General features: G+C 38.4%; 4 protein-coding genes across 5 annotated transcripts; 2 read left to right on the top strand and 2 right to left on the bottom strand.

The window, feature by feature from the left end:
* Positions 1-4: 4 nt before the first annotated feature.
* Positions 5-5461, top strand: ValRS (Valyl-tRNA synthetase). Its single transcript, XM_031993408.2, has 9 exons — positions 5-448; positions 780-953; positions 1059-1186; positions 1287-1451; positions 1522-1723; positions 1788-2076; positions 2141-2265; positions 2343-4343; positions 4408-5461. The coding sequence occupies exons 1-9, from the start codon at positions 278-280 to the stop codon at positions 4621-4623; spliced, it is 3471 nt and encodes a 1156-aa protein (XP_031849268.2). The 5' UTR covers positions 5-277; the 3' UTR covers positions 4624-5461.
* Positions 4772-11165, bottom strand: LOC116434772 (DENN domain-containing protein 1A). 2 transcript variants are annotated; one of them, XM_031993487.2, is made up of 15 exons: positions 10857-11165; positions 10168-10323; positions 9937-10074; positions 9696-9834; positions 9578-9631; positions 9252-9509; positions 9077-9178; positions 8750-8977; positions 8479-8655; positions 8364-8396; positions 8212-8266; positions 7966-8149; positions 7756-7885; positions 6657-7361; positions 4772-6354 (listed from the first exon to the last, which is right to left on the bottom strand). In XM_031993487.2, exons 1-15 carry the CDS (start codon positions 10871-10873, stop codon positions 5935-5937), a joined length of 2796 nt encoding a protein of 931 aa, XP_031849347.1. In that variant the 5' UTR covers positions 10874-11165; the 3' UTR covers positions 4772-5934. The 2 variants fall into 2 exon arrangements, with proteins under 2 accessions (XP_031849347.1, XP_031849348.1); XM_031993488.2 differs by lacking the exon at positions 6657-7361 and having other exon boundaries at positions 10857-11163.
* Positions 11166-11259: 94 nt separating this feature from the next.
* Positions 11260-12757, top strand: eIF3f1 (eukaryotic translation initiation factor 3 subunit f1). The gene is made up of 5 exons (XM_031993490.2): positions 11260-11545; positions 11671-11840; positions 11915-12097; positions 12190-12411; positions 12491-12757. The coding sequence occupies exons 1-5, from the start codon at positions 11437-11439 to the stop codon at positions 12662-12664; spliced, it is 858 nt and encodes a 285-aa protein (XP_031849350.1). The 5' UTR covers positions 11260-11436; the 3' UTR covers positions 12665-12757.
* On the bottom strand, positions 12745-14796 carry Arp10 (Actin-related protein 10). Its single transcript, XM_031993489.2, has 5 exons — positions 14277-14796; positions 14052-14204; positions 13686-13970; positions 13324-13603; positions 12745-13247 (listed from the first exon to the last, which is right to left on the bottom strand). Exons 1-5 carry the CDS (start codon positions 14354-14356, stop codon positions 12912-12914), a joined length of 1134 nt encoding a protein of 377 aa, XP_031849349.1. The 5' UTR covers positions 14357-14796; the 3' UTR covers positions 12745-12911.
* Between the last annotated feature and the right edge of the window lie 42 nt (positions 14797-14838).

Raw genomic sequence — 14838 nt, 5'->3', positions numbered from 1 at the left:
CTAAGAGAAAAATTTTATTATTTTCTTTAAATATTTACAAGACAAATGTCTCGTTTCGCGTTGTGTTTCATGTTTATTAAAAAAATACACTAAAATGCGAATTATTGGGAAAACACGTTTCTTCTCTTTGACCCTCTTATTCATTGGCAAACACTCAATAATTTGACGATAAAGGTAAAAGCGCATGGTTGGCGTTGTAACCTTTCAAATTGTGTCGTCAGTCCACGTCTCGCATGCGAAATAAGATTGTCGGGAAGAAACCGCAACTGCTGATAAAATGGTCGATATGAAAGACGGAGATATGAACGGAGAAACCGGGACTCCCCTGAAGACTCCGAAACAATTGCAGAAAGAGGCGAAGAAATTAGCGAAACTCGAGAAGTTCAAGCAGAAGCAGGAGAAGAAAGAGAGTAGCGATAAAACGGCGAAAGTGAAAGAAAAGAATGAAGTGAGAATCCAGGCTCATTGTTGATTACATCCGTGTTACTTTACCACACTGTTATATCCATATGGTCGTTATTATTACGAATTCTCAAAGATGGAATAATTTTAGCATGGTTTAAAATTATTCTGAAAATAAAAAATCTAAATGGCGCGAAACTTTGTAGCTGTTTTATATTTTGTGAGATGTTCCATATGATAGAACATATTTGCTGGCCAAATAGACTTTCATCGTATACGTTAAATTAACTTTTTAATTTTAAGTCGAACATACAAACTTTATGTAATTGTTTGCATTACAATAATGCTGTAAAAAAGTTATACAACATTGTTTTCAGAAAAATGAAAAGAAAAAGGATACAAAGGAATCAGCTGTGTACAATATCGATACACCTCCAGGAGATAAAAAAGATGTTACCTGTGCTATGCCAGACACATATAGTCCAAGTTATGTCGAGGCTGCCTGGTACGCGTGGTGGGAAAAACAGGGTTTTTTTAAACCGGAATACAGTGTACGTAATTAGATTACTTGTCGATTAAAAAGTCTTTTTATTAACGTACGATCAATTGAATTTTATAGGCTATAGTGTATAGAGTATTTTTATTATTAATTACAGAGGAAAAACATATTGGAACCAAATCCTAAAGGCAAGTTCATTATGGTGATACCACCACCCAATGTTACTGGCTTTCTTCATCTTGGACATGCTTTAACAAATGCCGTTGAAGATGCTATTACAAGATGGTAAGTAGTACTTACTGTGATACAGTATCATCTTCTTTAAATTATCATTGAACAATGTGCAAATAATAGGTGTATACAGTAGATTTTTATAATTTCCAAGGAATCGTATGAAAGGACGTACAACATTGTGGAATCCAGGTTGCGATCATGCAGGTATAGCTACTCAAGTGGTTGTTGAAAAGAAACTGTGGAAGGAAGAGCAAAAGACGCGTCACGATATAGGAAGAGAAAACTTTATAGAAAAAGTTTGGAAATGGAAGGAAGAGTAGGTGTAAATAGTCTATATAATTGAAAAAGAAAGAGTAATATGTTTACATGTAATTATTGTTTTTCAGAAAAGGGAATAGAATATATTTGCAGTTAAAGAAATTGGGTGGTTCGTTCGATTGGGATCGCGCTTGTTTCACCATGGACCCAAAATTGTGTCGCGCCGTTACAGAAGCGTTCATTAGATTACACGACGAAGGTGTAATTTACAGAAGTAACCGTCTGGTTAACTGGTCTTGCTCTTTAAAGAGTGCTATCTCCGATATAGAAGTAAGAAGCCTTAAAACGACGATATACTTTCGTGAGTTAAGCATTTAACGTATGTTCAATTCAGGTCGATAAAGTAGAATTGTCAGGTCGGACGTTACTTTCAATACCCGGATATCAAGAAAAAGTGGAATTCGGTGTATTGGTATTATTCGCTTACGAAGTAATTGATACCGAGGAAAGAATAATTGTGGCTACTACTCGCGTTGAAACCATGTTAGGAGATACCGCCATTGCTGTGCACCCACAGGATAGTAGATACACTCAGCTTATTGGAAAATACGTGCAGCATCCGTTCTGTGACAGGAAATTACCTATCGTCGCCGATGAATACGTTGAAAGAGAATTTGGGACAGGCAAGTGTTACAATCGAATAAAAATCTTGAAGTGAAATTTACCCAACTGTTGTTGATTTTACAGGCGCTGTAAAAATTACACCAGCCCACGATCTGAACGATTACGAATTAGGCAAAAGGCATAACTTACCGTTCATTACCATTTTCGACGACAATGGGAATATTATCGGTGACTACGGGCAATTCACGGTAGTTATATATTCAATTGAAATACGTAAACGTTCGAAGAACATTTTTGTACGTAATACTTTCATTGAATTGAACAGGGAATGAAACGATTTCACGCTAGAGCGGCAATTATAAAAGAATTGACAGCTCGAAACTTATTCGTTGAAATTAAAGACAACCCTATGGTGGTGCCAATATGCAGTAGATCTAAAGATGTTGTCGAGCCATTGATGAAACCTCAGTGGTACGTAAGATGCAATGAAATGGCAGCGAAAGCAATGGAAGCGGTCCAAACTGGCGAATTAAAAATTATTCCAGATCAGTATAAAAAAATCTGGTATCACTGGATGGAAAATATCCGAGATTGGTGTATCTCGCGTCAATTGTGGTGGGGTCATCGTATCCCCGCGTACTTGGTTAAAGTGCTCGATGGTGAGACAGGTGTTCAGTCGAACAATGACTTCTGGGTGAGTGCACGATCGGAAAGCGAAGCCAAGGAGAAAGCAGCTGAAAGGTTGAACGCAACCGTGGATAATATAACCGTCGAACAAGATCCCGATGTGCTGGACACGTGGTTCTCCTCTGGTCTATTTCCATTCTCGATATTCGGATGGCCGGACCAGACCGAAGAGCTCGAAGCTTTTTATCCTGGCACGTTGCTGGAAACGGGGCACGATATATTATTCTTCTGGGTAGCGAGAATGGTATTCCTTGGGCAGAAGTTGCTAGGAAAGTTGCCATTCAAAGAGGTATACCTGCACGCAATGGTGCGAGACGCGCACGGACGGAAAATGAGCAAGTCTCTGGGAAACGTGATAGACCCGATGAACGTGATCACCGGAATATCCTTGGAGGATCTCCACAAGCAACTGATGGACTCTAATCTGGACCCGAAAGAATTGAAACGCGCTATGGAAGGGCAGAAACGCGATTACCCGCAGGGCATTCCCGAATGCGGCACGGACGCGTTGAGGTTCGCTTTGTGCGCGTACACGACCCAGGGCCGTGACATCAATCTGGACATCCTCCGGGTGCAAGGGTACAGATTCTTCTGCAACAAGATCTGGAACGCGATGAAATTCTCTCTCGCGTATCTCGACTCTAACTTCAACGACGTTCGATCGACGAATCGTAATAACGTAGAAAATAGTAGACACATGTTAGACGACAACGAATGGTACAAATGCACCTTGAGGGAAACGTGCGTGCAAGACGCTTTGAATAATTATTTAACCGATTACCCGTATATAGGTGGATACACGGCGTCGCAGATCGACGCGAAAGTTTACCAGGCTTTCGCCGAACTGGACGTCGACGTCGCGAGATATCCGCATTTGCATCGTTGGTACAGGCACATCGCCTCGTACAGCGAACAAGAACAGTCTTCGTTCCGCGTGGAACAACGGGAAATCCTACCTCGGTGCGCTTGCACGATTCGCGGTAGTCGCGATAGCGATAAACGCTTGCTCGGCACCGAGACAAACGTTGACCTGTGGATGCTCTCTCGCGTGAGTTACGCCGCGAAGACCTGCGACGAGGCGATGGCGCAGTACGACTTCACAGCGGCTACGACCGCCTGTTACAATCTCTGGTTGTACGACTTGTGCGACGTTTACTTAGAGTATTTGAAGCCAGTGTTTCAGAACACCGACGACCAGAAGAAACACGCGGCGAGGGGAACCTTGTTCAGAACGCTGGACGTAGCTCTAAGATTACTGTCCCCGTTCATGCCATTCATCACGGAGGAACTGTATCAACGCTTACCTCGCGAAACGCAACTTCATCCCAGTATTTGCGTCAGCCCGTATCCGGAAGAGTCCGAGTGCCCGTGGAGGAATCCGGAAATCGAGAAGGAGGTTGAATTTACGAACAGAATGATAAAGAGCATCAGATCCACGCGCGCCGCGTACAATTTACCAAATAAAACGAAAACCGAAGCGTTCCTCGTCTGTGCCGACCAGAGTTTAAAAGAGAAGCTCCTCGACTATCAGTTATTGATAGAGACGCTTGCTTACTCGACAGTACGTACAAATGAACCCCCAGCAGGATGCGCTATCGTCACAGTGTCGGACAAGGTTCAAGTGCATCTGGTATTAAAGGTGAGAACACTCGAAATCTTTTGAATACCCTTTCAATTGATTTTCCAAATATTCGATGTTACAGGGTTTAATCGATCCAAAGAAAGAGTTGGAGAAGCTCTGCAGAAAGGAAGAGCAGTTGACGGATGTTATACAGAAAATGAAGCAAGCTATGAAAGTTCCTGATTACAATGTTCGAGTGCCTTTGGACATTCAAAACAGTAATAAAGAAAAGGTGTTGAACAGCGAGGGAGAATTGCAGCAAATCACCGAAGCGATCGCGATTTTGAGAACGATGTAACACATTATTAGTTTCTTCTTATTTATTTAGTTACTGTATATTTCACGGAGAAAACATAATTGACGATTTTGTCATTCGATAGCTAATTTTATAGATTAAACGAACTCTTAAATTACAGTCGTGAATCTGTCTTTAAAGTCACCCGATGATTTTAAGTTTGTTTCTTTTTTTTTTTTTTTCTTCTTCTGACGTAACAATGAATCGTTCGAAAACGAGAGGACGAGGTAGGTAAACGTATCGAGATTACCATTGTCAAAGAAGCGTTTGTTTTCTTTTTGTATCTGTTTATTATAAAGCGTAATCAATGAATGTGCAACAATCGTTAAAATTAACATACTTTAAATCTAACAAGGACGAATGAATAATTTCAATAATCTTACTGAATTCGTTCCGATTCAACAATTCTATCTTCCGATTACCTGTGACAAAGTAACACATGCAGAAGAAGCGATCGTGTAATAGAAACCAAGGTTTACGAACCTTTCGTAACCAGCTGTCTCAACATCGACAGATATCATTTTTCCCTATTGTTGCGTTTACGATCAGATATTCCGAATAACGATCGACAGAGAAGAAGAAGAAGAAGAAGAAGAAGAAGAAGAAGAAGAAGAAGAAGAAGAAGAAGAGACGTTACAAGAAGAAAGAAGAAGAAAAGATGTCGTTGTAAACTAATGGATTGGATTATATAAATTATAATGTAGGTTTTACGTTGTCAGTATTACTCGTTTATCTTATTACATTTCCATTTGACGATTTTACTACTTAATGACTTCAATGTACATAGATTAGATGTCTCAGAAATCTATTTAAATAATATTAAATAGTATATTTCCAATGATTCGTAGTATTTCATTCAATTGTTCGATACGATCATCCCATTCCCACGCAATACTGATACTCGTACTCGCGATTGAAAGCGCCGATGAAAGTATTCTTTGAAAATGCGATGACTCTACGATCCGCGCCGGATCGGACGCGAATGGACGTTACGATATCGGTGAATTTCTTCTTTTATGTAAAAACGCGCACGAGAACGTTGTTCGTATTAGAATTGTGCTACAAAGGAAAACCGCTATCGTTTCGTTTCGCTGAACGCTTCAGACGCGACGGTTTCTTATTCCTCGACTCCGCGTTGGCCGTTTCTCCGTAGAACTTCCTTCCGCGCGATAATTGATTCGCTGTAGGCCTTCGAGGATGCTCGACGTTTTCACGGGAATCGATGCGTAACGGAAAGAAAAGTGAACGCTACAACGCTATCGTTATATTTACAATTCGTGATATGTGAACGTATGAATTTGATTGCTATCTCGCTTACTCGAATTTCGTCCAATTGTTTTGCGATTTAATGGCGGCCGCGTTCAGCGTTAAGCTAAATGCGTTATCGATATTGCTAGTGCTACCCTCGGATGCGTTGTTGCACACCGCGGGATTTTTGGTAGGCGAATCACCGTTACTTAAGCTAAACTTGTTAAAGTCCAGGCCGTACGCCTGCAACAGATCCAGGTCGCCGATGTTGTCCGATGACTTCAGCTGTTTGTCGCTGGTTTTGTGCAGCGGTTGGAAATACGGGTACAGCGGGTTGCTCAGCCCTTCGCCCATCTCTGGCGCGTGCAACGACTGCGTCATCTGCTTCGAACTCGGAAATTCCGCAGACTTGGACAGCAGCGGATCGAAATCGTCGCTGCTCGCCGTCGAGTCTAATCTAATTAAGTCTGGCACTTCGGAGGAGTCCTATAAAGCAATCGAATGAGAGAGCGTTGATAACGGTCCTTTCCACGCGACTATGAATTTCATTATTATTTTATTATTTGAAAAATATGCCAGCCACGAGACAGCACAACTGCGTACTTAATGACTCTTCGGAAGCGGTTACAAAATTTAAGGATTCTAATCGCGATCCCAACCAGCGTCGGTTCACGATAAGCTGTACTACGTCTACGTATAATGCGACCTCCGATCCGCGTCGCTACTCGCCGATTAGAATCCTTAATACAGATTCACAAATGGAAGATATAACGATTGATGGCGTTTACCTTTGGATGTGCAGAGCAGGGTGTGCTATTGAATGCATAGGATGAAATGTTCGAATTAACAGACAGTGACGCATTTGCGGTTTGGAAAATTGCTGTTGGTTGCAAGAAGGAAGGTGTGAACACTTTGCTCGTGTCGAACGGATCGGTGTCTTTCAAGTAGAAAGTGGATTCCGAAGGTTTCGAACGGGAATCGGATCTGTTTGGTTTCTCTATGCCCGAATGGTAACTCACGCGAATGTCGTCGGTGTAAAGTTTAACGTTCTTCGAGCAACCCCTTAAGTTATTCTTATACCGGTTCGCATCCGTGTTCTCCGGGTGCAAAGGCGTATCGTAATTGTGTTTCGCAGTGTCCTGCACGAAACGACTCTGCGCATTCTCCGCGCTCTTTGGCAGAACAGACAAGACAGGGATTTTCTCGGTTTTACCGTCGACGGTGTTGCCGGACTTCGCGATCGACGAGTTCGATGGTAACGATCTACTTACACCGGGTGGTTCGCTATTGCTAATCAACGTATCGTTCGTGTTCAACAAGGTATTCGACCGATCGGCCGATTTAATTAGGGCGGAATACGGGGCGTGATGAAACGGAGTTTTCGTGGAGAAGGTGATGATTGGTTTTGCAACATTTGTACTAGGCGGAGGACCGTGCCGCATATGCCCACTCCATGCAGGTCTCAAACTGTCTAAACTGCGTACTGGCTTCAACTGAAATTGATGCATCACACATTCTTACATTTCTTGAATACACGTGGCTCGTAAGCACGCCGACGATAATTATTAACGTGTGTACTGTAATAGTAATAATTCTATTACTTCGCGGACATACAGCGTTTCGTTTCTACTACTCTCTTCTTTCTCAAGGCAATAAAGAATCAAAGAAAATTGTTTGGGTAACATATTGGAACAGAAATATTTCGAGATAACGCATGCATTGGGTTCCGATTATCCTAATGTTCGTAACTATGCTGCTAAAGCTATTCGCTAGAACGTTACACATTGTGATAAGCAATATGTACATCTCAATTACAAATACAGACACGTTTACGAAAATAGCTCGGCACGATACTATCCGATATGGTACTCGACGGTGTATACTTACTGTTCTATCGACAGGGGGTATATTTGGAAATATTACATGACGAAGTTCCTGCATGAGGTCAATATTCACTCGTTCCGGCGGCGAATCGGATTCTTCCGGCGAACTGGGGCTCAACGGCGAATATTGTTTTCTATGGAAAGTCAAGTGACACGAATCAGACGTCGAATCTAATGGAGTAGTTTGCCGTTCTATAGGAAAACGCGGCAGTACCTGGAATCGGCGAAATTACTGTTACGTAATCGAAGGTCCTTCCGATAGCTAGTGGTGGCGGTGAAACCGTTCGGTGATTTTGGCGGCGATGTAAAGTCAATAGGCCTTCTATCCGACGTAGGGGAACTAGGCGCGGATCTCGGTTGGTGAAATCTCCAACTTGTTTCACTTCTGTTCGACCGACCTGTGAATATCACAAAGGTTAGAGACTCTGCGATATTTTCAACGGAAATAAAGAATTCTTACCTTTCCATTTTAGTCCTTTGTAAGCTGTCTTCATATCCTTTCCTTTGTCTTTAACCTGTGGAGAAATATTTAGAATATTTGTCTCCATAGTTTTTCAGTGAAACATTTTCATGAATGATGTAACCGATTATATGATATAGGTAAACACTTACCGATTTAACTGCATACTTTACTGCAGGATTGGCCTAGAATCAAAGAGAAATATTCACGTTGACATTTGGCATTCCGCGTAGAGCATGTTTCAGAAAATCAGTGAAAATCAATTACCTTATCCTTTACGCTGCGGAAAAACGCGGAACTTTCTTTCCGCATGGCATACGTCCATTCTCGATACTGTTGCATAAATTTACTGCTAGATTTGGCAGAATAGCTACAAGCTTCCATTTCGAATTCATCCGAGAAGCCAAGCCCTGAATTAAGCATGTTCAGTCTTTCTTCTATAAACTGAAATACACATATATGTATTTATTCCGAAGGTGAATCCGGCAATTATACATTGACGCCGTTACCAATTTGTACAAGAAACTTGTCCTTCTACCTGTTGAAATATTTGCAATTCCAACATTTTTCGTAAAAAAGGTTGCATGGAAGATGGTCTACTTTCTACAAATGCGTTTTGGTTAAAAGTAATACACTGTCCTTGCTCTAAAGTTAACGCGTCCCTGTATCCGGCGGTCAATTGCACCAATGCTCGTAAAAATGCCCTGGACACACCGTCTCCGAGTAGCGCGGCTCTATTACGCAATGCCTTTTTTAAATTTGTTACCTGGGACAAAGAAACTTTTTATTTTATTATTTAAGATGTGTTTGGATTCTTAAGAGTTAATTCGTTACGCCAAAGATAAAATCGAGTGTTTATACGAACTACGTCCTGAGGTAAAGACTCTAAATCTTCGAACGGGGTTTCTATAGTATTGTTATCGGCATCCAATATAACTACTTCTCCCAAGTCACTCTTCCGTACTCTCTGAACAGAAAATAATATATCTAAATGGAAATTCCGATGATCGATGAATCTTCCGTGCGAATCATTCAGGTACCTGGAGCGTTGGGATTGGTACACCAATTAAAAATGGCATCGGTGCTAATAAATAATCTATTAAAGATAACGGCAACACTGGAATATATATGTGTTGCCAAATCATTGGATAAATTAATGCGTTACATGCTTGGACGCAAGCACTTAATCTCGAAAGACGTTTCGAAGTGAAAATGATTCGTCGTTCGTACAGCATGGAAGCGAATACTATCATCATGTTTTGAGCATCGACGGCACTGTAATATTCCGTTAAATTTCTCTGAAATAATAAAACGCTTGTATACAGATTTCTCTTTACGATAGCCTAACGGATCTAAGATTGCTCACATTTTCTGGTATACTCGGTAGTTGAAACTGCTTGGGACTTTGATAAATAAAGTTCTGGAAATAAACGAATGTATAACTTGAAATGTTCCATGAGAAACGAGTCTATCGAATTACATACCACTTTTGAATTTGGTACAGGTACAGTTACAGAGCTACCAGGAATGGGAACTGTACTGTTGTACACGCTTTCTAGAAAATTCCAAAGATCTTCTCCATTGTCGCTACTCTGAATTAATGTTGCGATCTTGTTTAAAAGCCTAGATGTACACAAGATATTTTACACTTTACATAGACCCAAATTTCCTTTGCTTCGTATAAAATAATTTATTCTTATATCTAGCGAGTGAAACGAGACTAACTTGTAAAATATTTCGTGCCACGGTAATGCACTTAAAATTACTAAACCAGTGTCCGTCTTGGGATCGTGTCGACAGAATCCAAATGTCCATTTCGAATCGATGCTAGTGAGTACAAATGAAAAATGTTGCACTACCAAGCTGAAATAATAATGTATAATTATAATAATATCCACTTGAAAGTTAAAAAATATTTATATAATCTCAAGAAATATTTAATCATAGAAAACTTACTTCTCTATCTCACAGGGATACGCAAATTTAGGGACTGACTTAAGTATTTCTTCATCCGAGAAAGAACTAGGATATTTTTGGAGTATCCAAGGCGGTTTTTCTCCCAGCGGTGCTGCTACCTCACAAAAACATTCGAAGAGATGATGCACTTTGTCCCTAAAAATATCAGAAAACTTACACATACATTCTTAAGTATATTTACACGTAACAAATGAGGTTTTCTAACTTATCCAAATTAATAATTTATTACCATATTTCACATTTAACAATAAAAAAATACGATAATATTTATATTCTCTTTAGTTACAATAAATTATAATGTATCTGTGCAATAGATTCTTTAATCTTTATTCTACAATCATACAAAATGAAACCATTCACCTAACGTGTTACACGCATGCTGTGAACAATGACACAATATGCGCAACATATGCATAAAATAAATATAATTTATCTTGTTACTTATTACTTTCCAACAGTTTTTCAACGTTTAGTAAATAAAGAAAGTATTGCTTGTGACACATTAAATAGCGATTGCAAAAGGGATTCAGAAAACATGATAGTATGCCAAAGGAGAGTACTTTCACTTGTGTCATTTGTTTCGCAATGTGTACGAACAAAAACGTAAGAATATTCGCGAAACGAGTTCAGCTTAAGAGGATAAAATGATTAACGAAAGATTCACTTACCTCAATCTGGAACCCATGATAATAGTAGGAAAAAAATAAGTATTTAGCGTGTGCTTGACGTCTATACGTCATTGTATGTACGCATTACATGACAGTAACGCCTTCCATTCATGTCAATTTTAACCGTATCGTTCAGTTCGCTACCATTTGAGACTGCGATCCAGTTTTTATTCCTTTTACTTTATAAAATAGAACCACTAAACACTGTAACAGCCATCAATTCAACCGACTATAGTAACAGCAGTTAGTATCGAAAATCACGCCTACCAGACACACATTGTTTGATAATCTCGAAATTTTAAAATGTATCAACGACACGCCGTTGAAAGTACGGCTTAACGGATATACCGTACCGCTTATATTTTTAAGAATTCAGAATAGTTTCGTCGAATTTCATTCTTAAACCGATACACCACATAATCGTCATTATTTTTATTAAAATGTCACTTTATTATTCTCTTCTTTTAATTTTTTTTGCCGAGTGAATAATTTGTATTTGTAAACGCGGCTAAATAAGAAGTAAGCAACGTGGGTTTGGAAGTTCCTTTTCCTCGTGAGTGGAACACAAGTAAGGTGAAACATGGCGCTTAACCTAACCGTGAAGGTTCATCCTGTGGTTCTTTTTCAAGTTGTTGACGCTTATGAACGTCGAAAAGCCGAGTCCCATCGTGTTATTGGGACATTATTAGGTAATACGCTAAACGATAATTCAATGATAAACATAATATTGGTTCTACTATGTAAAGTTAATACATCAATTACTTTGACAGTCTTCAATGATCTCTGCTTAATATTATTTAATTGATCTCCTTAGGCACAGCTGAGAAAGGTATGGTTGAAGTAACAAATTGCTTCTGTGTACCCCATAAAGAGTCAGAAAGTCAAGTGGAAGCCGATTTGACTTATGGAATTGATTTATACGATTTAAATCATAGGGTCAATGGACAGGAAAATATTGTTGGGTGGTGGGCAACCGGGAACGAGGTAAATCACCTTGTATGATTCACATATGTTACCAAATAGTATAGAACAGTTTTAATTCTTAACAAATCTTACAGGTCACCACCCATTCTTCGGTTATACACGAATATTATGTACGCGAATGCAACAATCCTGTCCACTTGACAGTCGATACAACACTTATAAATACAACTAGAATGGCGATTAAGGCTTACGTATGTGTGCCATTAGGGGTACCTAACGGGAAACAAGGTTCCATGTTCACACCGGTGAAAGTACAGGTATATTGTCTATTATAATTGAAATGAATCCTACAATTTTATATGAAATGTAACTTTCATGGGCTTACAAAATATAATTATTTGTCATTCAGATTACTTGCTATGAACCAGAAATTGTTGGACTACAGCTTTGTTCTAAGACTCAATTACCTGCACATGCACAAATAGCTGGCATGAAAGCACGTCATGGTATAGAACCAATGATGGATCTTGCTCAAATTGCAGAAGCTAGTGCTAAACTTTCATCTATGTTGGAGCAAATACTTCAATATGTTGACGATGTACTTAATTCCAAGCAACCACCAGATAATCAAGTACTTAATTTTTTCCATTTTTTCCATGTTTTGTCAAACAAAAATGTTCGTATAATAACGATTTAATTAAAATTTTTAGGTTGGCCGCGCTCTTCTGGATATGGTACATTCCGTGCCCAAAATGTCGAGCGATCAATTCGACGAAATGTTTAATAGTAACGTAAAGGATCTACTAATGGTTGTTGCACTCTCGCAGATAATAAAAACCCAACTTCAACTCAATGAGAAACTTACATTGCTCACAACCCTATAATACAAGTCTCCCCTGGGAACTTTGTAATATAAATGTGAAAATTCTGTAATTCAATTTCTATGAATAAAGAGGTACTCCAAATTTTTAATATAATGCGCTCTTTTAATTGCAACGTGTCCGAGTATATTTTACATTAGATAAAACTATATTTCTAAATATAAAAATATTAAATACAGAAGTAAGCAAAGGAGAATAAATAAAATTTTATACATTTCAATATGTACACATAAATACACTTAACGATACTTTATATTTCACAAGCCACAGAATCTTCTTTTTGATTATCCACTAAACTAGTCCAATCAGGAACTCTGTTGGACTTTAAATAATTTTCTTTCGTTAAACATCTCAATGGAAGGTCTACAGTTCCAAAAATTGCACCTCCTAACCATGCTGTATAATTAGGTTTACTAGGTGCAGTATGAAATTTGAAAACTTGAATTTTTAACTTATCGGAATAAAGATTGCTTTTCAGTAAAGCTAGTAATTCTGATTTAAGGCGACTAATAAATCCTTTAGCCATTGTTGTGCCTCCAATTAGTATTATATTTTCAGCTAAAGGTCTTCTGATCTCTATTGGACACTATAACAAAAAGTAATATTAAATTATTGAAAGTGAAGCTGGTACAATCTTTATTTATTCCCTGTATAAACCTTACCTTGAGAATAGCATCCAAAATCATTGTAGGTATGCTCAAATTATCATTGTCTCGTTCCCACAATACTTCATATGCTTTCTCCCTAATTTCACCAGGTATAATAATATTTTTAACTCCAGGATATACAACTGCAGGAGGAGGAGTGGGAGTTTCTTCAGTTCCAAATTTAACAGACCTATCTAATGTAGTAACAAAGCATGTTCTAACTTTTATGTCTTCCACAAGTTTTTCTGTTATATTTACATTTGGAGCTGTTTCTTTTAGAGACTTCATCAAGTACCTATAAAAGTAAAACACGAGTAACATATAAATGTGTACGCATCACTCATTAAATGTATCCTATTTTAATATGAAATATTTACTCATGTACAGCTTCACCGCCTAAGGGAAGGGCCTGCCATCCTTTCAAGATTGGTATACCTTCATAAATTGGAATTAATGTAGCTTCTTTGTATCCAACATCTAATACTAAAGCCGTATTAGTGCCTAAGGTACTAATCGTTGCCAAATGAACAGACAATAACATCAAAGAACCAATCTCAAAATGTCTAAACAACACTTTAGCCAGTGTTTCTCTGAATTGGGTCGGTGTTAGAAAAGATTCCAATACTAAAATCCTAGCATCTTTTGGAGTTACCACAACGTATCTACAATTGAGGATAAGAAATTAGAAAAGCATTGTAAACACAATAAAATAGAAATGATATGTAAGCATATAAGACAATTACCTAAAAAATAAGCAATGAAGAAATTCTACAAGTAACTGATACAAGTCCTCTGTGTCCTTATAATCGTAAATCCTTCTAAGTTGTTTGGTTTCTGAACACATCACCTCTGTTCTTATTATTCCTCGTGGTGTAGCTTCATTCGCATAGCCATATCTAATTTCAAAGTATTGAATTATTAATTCTACATTAGAATACTCGTATCAATGTACACGTTGATTGATTTACTTTGTATACGCGCTTCCAATGTCAAATATAACCATTTGTTTATCCGAAGAAAATAGTACACCCTCGAAACGCCGCAACATTGTGATTAACACCAATTTTTTCCTACTCTTAGAAACTTTCAAAATATATAAGCAAAACCTAAACAAATTAGGCTAAGAAAATCTCGGAAAAAAATTGAATTATGATTAATTCGATAGATAATGAATTTTGGGTATGCTAAAGGTTAAGATAGATCACCATCCCATTTCAATATCATGAAAAATGACGCACAATACTAATGAATCAATGTATGGATGAAGAAAGTATAAAAAAATCATAAAAGCAGCGTACAAAAACTTTTTCTAATGATATTTTATTTAATGTTTCAGTTCTTTTACACGTAATGTCACAGACGTAATACATAGACTTGAAATACAGACAGACTGTGCATACAATGTATTTTTCTGCTACTGTTCTGTAATACCGACACTGTTAAAAACGTTTCGATGCATTGACAACAGACTCTACTTGAATCGAACGGTCAACTATTGAACTACATAAGACTGCAACATGAAAAATGTGC

This window comes from Nomia melanderi, chromosome 4 (genome assembly GCF_051020985.1).
Source record: "Nomia melanderi isolate GNS246 chromosome 4, iyNomMela1, whole genome shotgun sequence".
Lineage (NCBI taxonomy): Eukaryota > Metazoa > Arthropoda > Insecta > Hymenoptera > Halictidae > Nomia > Nomia melanderi.
Note: the sequence above shows the minus strand (reverse complement) of the source record. Positions and strands in the feature narration are given on the sequence as shown.